Source organism: Gavialis gangeticus, unplaced genomic scaffold, assembly GCF_001723915.1.
Source record: "Gavialis gangeticus isolate Ggan-Ray unplaced genomic scaffold, GavGan_comp1, whole genome shotgun sequence".
Lineage (NCBI taxonomy): Eukaryota > Metazoa > Chordata > Crocodylia > Gavialidae > Gavialis > Gavialis gangeticus.
Window position 1 is genome coordinate 15,108,493 of NW_017729016.1, and position 8,867 is coordinate 15,117,359.

General features: G+C 37.9%; 1 protein-coding gene across 7 annotated transcripts in view; it reads left to right on the forward strand.

Annotated features, from left to right (window-relative positions):
• SUN1 (Sad1 and UNC84 domain containing 1) overlaps positions 1–8,867 on the forward strand; it is a 55,181-nt gene that overhangs the window by 10,157 nt on the left and 36,157 nt on the right. For 6 of the 7 annotated variants that reach the window (XM_019512904.1, XM_019512903.1, XM_019512906.1 and 3 more), the window contains exons 3-6: positions 3,781–3,972; positions 5,018–5,205; positions 7,827–7,853; positions 7,964–8,158. In XM_019512904.1, coding sequence (XP_019368449.1) covers positions 3,781–3,972; positions 5,018–5,205; positions 7,827–7,853; positions 7,964–8,158 — 602 coding nt within the window. The remainder of the gene's footprint in view (positions 1–3,780; positions 3,973–5,017; positions 5,206–7,826; positions 7,854–7,963; positions 8,159–8,867) is intronic. The other variant, XM_019512907.1, reaches the window with a different exon arrangement.

The following is an 8,867-nucleotide window of genomic DNA, read 5'->3' on the forward strand; positions in this document are numbered from 1 at the left end:
ACCCTTTTTTAGACTAACGTGTCTGAATTTGGCTCCCCTTTTCCTCAAAGGTTTGTAGCGCCTGACCATTCATGCATATTTGAACCTTTATGTCTTATATATTTTTTTTGTTTAAATGTAAGTACTATTGAAAAGGTTTGGGTTTAAGGCAGACTAGCAGTAAATCAAAATCTGAGTGTTTAATGGGCAGATAGGAGTCCTTCACTAATTGGCTCCACTGTCACTATGTTTATGCTAAACTGGGAATAATTGTGATTCCACTTAAATCAGTAACTTGAGAGTTAGCATAATCAAACTTTAGAATATGCCAGTTTAAAGGCTAGAATAAAGGATAGAAATGAACATAATAGCTGGGAATTGGGAAACAGAAGTAAACCCGCATCTCAAATAGTGGAGAGCTGTACCAGCAGCTCAAAGTGTTGTAGGGGCCATTGTGTGTGTGTTCCTAGACGGTCAGCCTTGAGGTGGAAGGAATGATTATGCAGTTCTCCCTGTCTGTCTCTTTGTGTCTAGTAGCTGTACAGTGACACTTATCCAGCTGTAATCTGCTTTATGTGGAAAAGAATCTGCATGGTGTAAATTGTTCAGATGTAAGGAAAGCTTTCAGTAGTGTCTCCAACAAGGTGGGGGGGGAACCCTTTCCAAAAGATGGAAATTGTTTCTGAGTCAGGGCTCTTCCAGATATTGTCCATTTTGTTGTCCTGAAGGCCAGGATACAACTTTATATACTTTAGAATTAATAAAACTATTACACTGCACAAAGGCATGGAAATGCAAACTTTTTTTTTTTAATGAATCCCATGACACTTTACATTATATATGTAGTTGGGATTCAAGCCTTAAAATCTGATTTGGTACAAAACAGTTCCATAATATTAGGATACTTAGTAAGTCCAAGTGTTCACTGATGAAAACAAACTGAAGCTTGTTACAGCTGTCACTTACTCTGTACTCTGTGTTCTTCATGTGAATTGGGTATCTGTAAGTATCTGGCTGAGGATGCATAAAAGCAGATGGATAACAGCAAGTGTAAATAACAAAATCAAATCACGAAACATTTGTTTAGGGAAGTTCTCCAACTAATAAAACTGTTGAGATCTTTCATATCTTTCAAGGAGAAGGAAGGAGCAATGGAGAACGAAATAGACTTTATGTGCAATTGAAGAGAAAAAAAAAAGGTCAAATATTAACTACAAAAACTTTACCAAATATTTTTGAAAGGTACTATAAATATCTCAATATTTTACCAACGACAAATGTAAATGGAAATCTAGGGGTGAAGTTTCTCTCAAACAGCAGTGCCTGTAATTTAATTTGGGGGTGGGATTTGGCACACTAGGTGTTTGGGTCCTTTGATATAGATGTGCACACAAGTTGTGCATTGCTTTCTCTTGAGGTGGACTAAGACTTTGGACTTGTGCATGGATACAGATGTCCAAAGTTAATACAGTTTCTGCAGTTGATTTGTCTGTACAGTAAGTGAGTGTGTCGTTTGTGTTGACCCTTCTTTAAAATAGGCTTAAGTTACTGAAGTATTAGGGCCATAAGAGTAAATATTCTTCTATGCTTTAGCAGTGTCTTTATATAATTATTCTGTGGAATTGTTTTGATCATACAAAACATAGATTATGCTAATCTAACTTTTTTTAATTGATACAAATCAGTTGCTTGACAGATCAAGCTATACACAATGGGGAAGAGGGGTGGAGAAGAAAAACTTCCATGGGAAGTGAACAAATAGCATAGTGGAATTTCCCCTTGGTTTTGGGTAGTGTTTCTGTGTGTTGTTTTTCTGTGATTCATCACAGATTAGTCTCCCATGAGAAGTTAGACTGTTGTAACAGTTTGATTTTAAAGTAAGCAGCTATCCCGAAAAATTTAATGGTGGAACATATGTCCTGTACGTAGAGAGCATCCTTCCATTATTTCGTCAATATTTAGTGGTATTAGATCGTAATCAAAAGCGTTGTGTGCATGTGGCTATAATATAATCCTGTTTGACAGTGCCAATAATGAATACCCCTTCCTGTTTTGGACTAAATGTGCTTTACTCTGCTTTCTCTTATCCTGTTAATTTCACAACTGCCCTAGTATATGCTCCGTATAGTTATTAATTGTAATTTTTTGTAGGATTTTGAGGGTCTTCAAATATAAAATTCTTGTGCAAGACCTTTCAGTCTGCTTCAGTGCTCAAAGGGTAGAGCTTCTGTGGGGAAAGAACTTGGCCCTGACTACGGTCAGACCTGTACCAGTTGAATTAAGTAGATTCAGTTACACAGGCACAAAAGGCTGTAGATGCTCTTATTGTGGTTTGAGCTAAGCCTGTTTCTAAGGACGTACAATAAATCAAAATAACAGCATCTACAGCCTTTTGCACCCGTTTACCTAAAGTGTTTTAAATTAAAACATGTTCGGTTAAACTGGTAGGGCTGTAAGTAAACAAATTCTTACAGATATTTGACCAAAACAGGGAAGGACCATTTTATATAATGAAAACTAAAACTTGTCTGGCATATGAATCTTTAGTTCCATGCAGTCTTTGAGTTGGGTCAAAACATATTTTACTATATGGCTTAAAATTTGAACAGTTAATTGCTTTATTCCTCTCCTCTCCTCTTTCTCTCTCGTAAAAAATGCCATGATGAATTTTAATACTGCAAAGGGAAGAAGAATCACCTTTTGGGTTGAAACCAAGCTTGACACAATTTGGGCTGGGGCTGTGGATGTCTAAGACTGAGAAAGTGATGGAACAGAATTCCTGCTCTGGCTTTAATGCAATGGCTGTTTTCTAAATCATTGTGTCTCTTTAGTTTTTACACTTGCTTACAGTGAACTTGATTATCTTGTTAAAAGGATACTTTCTGTGTAAATGACGGCATAAATTCTTTTTTTGGAGCCATACTTCCTGAAGCAACTTCATAAAGCTTGGAAATACTGGTCTTAATTACTTGTATGGTGTCAGAAAAGTTTTCAGAGATGTTTCCTCTTTCTTGTGGGTATATACCAATCTTTATCTATATCCTCTCTACAAAAGTATGTCCTTCAGTTTTGTCTTTGTAACTAATTAGAACCCCCATCCTACAGTAGGAACTATATGGACTAGTGGTTCTCATTTGGGGTAAAACAGCACCCTGAGGTGCTACAGGACTCTTTGAGTACAGCAATTCAGATGCTGCTGCAGTGGCAGTCGCCAGGTAAAACTGCACTGCCTGCAGGGCTGTGACACATGCACGCTTCTGCTAGATAACCCTAAAGCAGACAGAGGCAGTGGGACAGTTCCACCCTCCTGTCTCTTTCCTGGAGGAATGGTTGGGGTGAGGCAAGGGAAGCAGACTGGGAAGGGCTACAGCCCAGGCCAGCTGCCTTAGGGTTATCAGAAGCCCTAATGCAAAATGAGAGAGTCCACACGGCACAACCCTTCCCAGGTTGGCTATGCAGCAGACATGTGGGAAAGTTTGACCTTCTGGCACTGACAGGCACTTCATATGTACAGTACTGAGGTAAACTGGGGCAGTACCAACAATGGCTCTCAGCCAGGGAAGCTGCCACATTCAAAGAAGTGGTAGAGGGGTGCCCTGACTCTGAAAAGGTTGAGCACCATTGGAAGTACTGAAATATTTCTTGAAGTGAGCAGAGGGCTTGTGGAGTCCTCCAAATGGAATTGGAGCCATTGTAAAAATAAGTTATATCTGTTAAAATCTTAAACCTGTTTTGTGGGGGTTTTTTATAACCCTTCTTGAGCCTTTAATCTGCTAGTTTACAGTTTAACTCTTATTGTAGTTCAAGTTACTCTTCAACTGCTCTGGATTTTGAGGCTGAACATAAATTGGATCCGGTATTTGATTCTCCAAGAATGTCACGACGCAGTTTACGTTTGATCACTGCAGGATATAGTAAAGCAGATGATGTTCGAACTGATGGCATCTACAACTCCTATTCTGGAAACATGTCTTTTACAGAACAGTCATCTAAGTAAGCATTCTTTTTTTTTTAATTTAGTTTATTTGCTGGTCAGATTCTAGGTTTGCCCATTTCAGTCTTTTTCCAATACCTGCAGCTATTTTTAAGAACTTCCCTTTTTACAATGAGAGAGTTCAAATATGACTGCTTGATGTCTACTGTAGTAAAAAACTGAAATAAAGAACTCAGATTGCACAAGGCTGAGAAACATACAAAGAGATTTCTTTCCTGAATTTTGGACAAAAAGAAATAAATGAAAGAGAAGATTGTTTTCATTTCTTTTTGGTATTCAATGTAATTTTCAACAAAAGAGAACTAAATATCGTTTACCACTTTGAGACTAAGGCCGAACATTGCCAAGTGTGCTCTTCATCCACTCAGTTGCATCAACGATGCTAATACACTTTAGAAATACTTGCCATTAACTTTTTTTCCACTGAGACAACTGGCTGTGTTTTGGACACAGCTTATGAAAGCGGATTGAATTTCACATTACTATAGATAACTTTACCCTGAGCTAGGAAATGTTTACCTGTTTATCTGTAGGCACTGTGAGTAGCCCCCTTAACTTTTTACTGGGATTGCTTTTTGATTTGCTACGTTTCATGCATTATAACAAAAACCACTAAGCAAGTGATTTAAGTCTTTCTCAGGTAAGATCCAAATTATGCAACTTAAGGTATCAAAGCATACAGATCTGGTTGCAATTTGCAGCGTGTCACAAGATAAAATAAAGCTCTCTTTTTTAGAATTGCCCATCTGATAGTGACATGTCACTTTGGGGTATATGAAGAAATGCCTAATTATACAATGTTTTAATAAGTAATTCAGAGTAAAATGCCTGAGGTACGTACTTGTGTACATGCTGAAGAGTTAAGTTGGGAATGACAGACAAAACTTTCAGCTTGTGTGAACAATTTAAGTGTAAAAATCTTTTTTGATGCTGTCTTCTCATGAGCGTGAAGCACATCTTTTTAAAATAATGCAAATATTAGAAACAGCACTCTACACATCTTGATGTTATAACTTTTCTTCATGGTTTGCCTTTCTTCTTTAGAACAGTAAAGCAGTGCAAAAGTATGAGCAAACAATCGGGCAGTGTAAAACATACTCCAAGAAAAAATCTATCCAGCTCTGCTTTTAGCCAAAGTAGCTTCAACAGCCATGTCAGTGATACATCTACGCTGTCCACTGTATTAGATGAATCTCTGATCCGGGAGCGGACCGAGCTTGACCATTTTTGGGGTGAGTAGTGAATGCTACTGTACTTGAGTCAAACTGGTGTGAAAAACTACCATATTTTCTCATGTACAACATGTACCTCGCCTCCCCCCCCAAATAAACATTGGTGCAGATGTATTAAGTAGGAAAGCTGGCATTTCTGCATGGGATAGAAGCTTTGATTCCTGCTACACAGTGCAGCTGTGACATAAAGGCAAGTAATGGAGTCAGTTGACTTAGCGGTTCATTGTTAATATTTGTGGAGTAAAGAATAATCATTTCTCCTTTATAATGGTCTTCATTTTCCAGTAATCAAGCTAACCTTCCTTAAACTAGTTTTGCTGTCTTCTAGTTGCTGCTGGTCTTTCCTTTCACATCCCTAGGGACTCTTTAGCTCTTTTTTTCTTCATAGATTACCCCCAAGAAGATCAGTCCTCAGCAGCAGGTAGGGTTTCAACTTTAGTTAATCGGGAAAGGGAGGGCAGGTCAGCTGAAAATTTGTCCCTGTTTCTGCTCTATGCAGCCATAACTCTGGATGCATCTTTTGTTTTTATGTATTTCACCTTTCAAAAGCAAGGTACGGTCTGAGGTCAGTTGTATATGAGAAAATATGGTACCTTTTAAGCGTATAAAGAGCTTGGGGAGGTATGTGCATCTGTCTTTCCTTTAACGCTTTGTTTGTTTTTGTTAGATGCTTGCTTGCTAACAAGGCACATGACCTTTTGGTAGACATCACCACCACTTAGTACTTAATTGTAAAGTCCAATTTTTGCCAGTGACATGTAACCTAGAAATAAAATATTTTAACATCAAGACATGTTTGTCTATGCAGCAGTGTGCCAAGCAGGAATGTATTTTATTATGTACTGTACCATATCTTTTGCGTGTTTATTTCATTTTCTGCTGTTACTGAATGCAGTTCTTGTGAACTTGAAATAGTGAAGTACAGTAAAAGAACAGCCTTCCTAATTTTGGTGCTTTATGTTCTATGAGTGTACTTCTTTACAAAATCAAAGTACAAAATACCATTTTTATGTATGAACCACTAAGCACATATGAAATGTGTCCAGCTACAAACAAAACAGTTATTGTATGCATGTTCACGTTAGTGAAATAACAGGATGTAATAGTTTGCAGAAGATACGATTATTTAAGACTGACCATGTGAACAATTGGAGTAAAATCTGTTATCCAGCATGAGGGAGGAATGGGGGTGGTGCTGGCAATCTAAAAACGCCAGTTACCTGGGGCAGGGGTTTTCAGCCAGACGCAGTTAACGCAGCTTTTACTGTAGTTCAGTAGTTATACTATGTAAGATCTGACTGTTGTAATAGATAATAATGTGTGTGTGCGTGTCTAATACTAACCTCTGAGAACAAGGATTTTTGTTCCAAGCCTAGACATGTTGGGGGAGAGAAGATGGTGGAAGCTTTGTTCCATTTAAAACAGTAAGCTGTGGTCAAGAATTTGGCTGAATTTTACTATTGCAGGGATGTGGCTGTCCGAGCAATACTTGACACTTCTTAGGGACCCAGGTTAGATTCCTGGGACTTTGGTTTTGTTAAATGGACAGGCAGCCTGCAGTAGCAACTGAGAGGGTAAGAGAAAAAGATCCTATAATGATCTAGGAGTGGAGGGGGTGGGTTGTTGGGGTTTTTTTGGGTGCCTCACGGGAAGAAGTAAAGAGTTTTCCGTCAAAAAAAGGCTCCTTGTTACTAAATATAGATGCTATCAGATTGTGGAAATGATAATAAGTTTTGTTGTTGTTGTTTTGTTTTGTTTTGTTTTGTTTTGTTGTTTGTTTGTTTGTTTTGTTTTCTTTAATTGAATGTTGTTACCCAATGAATAATTAGTGTAACTTCCCAGATAAGAATGAAATATATAAGGTTCAAAATGTTGATTGATGTATAAATATCAGGTTGGATATTTTGGTTACTCTAAAGGTTTCAAGTTAGTGGCATTTTAAATTACCTCAGAAGAAGAAATGGGAACATGTACGTTTTTGCAGATTTTTGTTTTTTACTTCTTTTCATACTTAATTGGATGATTTCCCCCCCCCCCCCTTAAACCTAAAGCTCCCTAAAGCAAAGCACTGCCTAGATAAAGCAGTTAGAGAGAGCCATGTGACACTTGTCATGCTTTCCAGTTCCATCCTGCTTTTTCCTAATTGGTATAGCTGTGACTTGCCCATAGCCCTTTAATTTGAAGAAATGTAGTCTAATTTTTAGCAGAGTATTATGTGCTAAATTTGATGATACCTGTAAACTGGTTCTTACTGTTATAGTCTGACTTACAGTAGTAGCAAAAAGTGGTTACTAAGCAACAGAAACAGCATCACTTACCAATTATCTGGCTGCCTTAGTGGTCACATGGGAACTGAGAGATGGTGTTATGTAGCTTATTTGTAGGAAGAAAAAATAATAGAACGAGGTGGTCAGCAGTATATATAAAAGATCTGAATATACTGAAATCCACCACAACAGGCAATAAATATAGTATTGTGGTCCTAATAAAGCTGCCTTTTGTGGTTCTAGGAATAACAGAAAAAATTGTTTAACTACACTTCAACTCGAATAGTAGCTGATTTACCTTGCAAGAGTCTGTACTCGGGAGCAAATATATATATTTTTATTTTTTTTATTTAGGTCTTGATGATGATGGTGATCCTAAAGGTAACTGCACAGCCCTTGCACTTTTTTTCACCCCCTCTATTAATGGCTACAATATGAAAAGTAAATTGCAAAGAATAGATTGACTATTATCCCTTTTTTTGATGCATCAGGTGGGGACGCAACAGTGATTCAGGGAAATGGTGATCTAGCAACAGTAGAAACGCAGACTACCGTAATCAATGGCTACACCTGCAATGACTGCAGTATGCTTTCTGAACGGAAAGAGGTCCTCACGGCATACTCTACTTCTCACATGCCTTCTTCAAGAATTTACTCCAGGGATAGGAGCCAAAAATACAAGTCTGGTAAGTAATCTTCCTTTCTGTTCATTGTGATATATATTTTTTAAGCCCAGTGAATCCTTAAATGCCAGTTGGCATTTTATCCTATGATGGTTTGTTCAGAGTGAGACTAAACTTTATAAGAGTTGACCTCTGATTGCACAACAAATTGATGGTATGAATTTTTCCATACAGTTACAGGAATTTAAATGTGCCACATCAAAATTTAGTTCACATTCTCAAATAGAAAACCATTTTGTGCTGGTGTGGCTAGTGCTGGTTTTAGTAGTAAATTAGCACTTCATTAGAATATAGTGAGTGTTGGTCTCTCGTATTAAAATTCCTCTCTAGTGTACAATGTAATCAACCCACAGCTTTTTTCTTTACTTTTTTTTGCAGAGGTTGTGGCACTTACAGTACAAAAAACTTCAAATATTCCCTTCCCATTGTTTTTTCCTTCCTTTCATACTTTTTTCCCCCTTGTCTTGTTCTATTGGTTACATCCTTGTCCTCAGATCTGTTTACAGAATTGGATCTGAGGTAGGACCCTGAAGAGTAAGACTGGCTCCCAACAGTCTCCCTTTTGAAGTGTATGTCCTGGAGTTTATTTTCAAGACAGGATGACCATTAGGGGGTTCTGCTTTTCCACCCCTCTTGCTTTTGTTTCCTCTTCAGTGTTTTGAGCCCTCTTCTTTCTTTACCTTCCCTGTGTCTTGCTTTTGGGGGGGGGGGG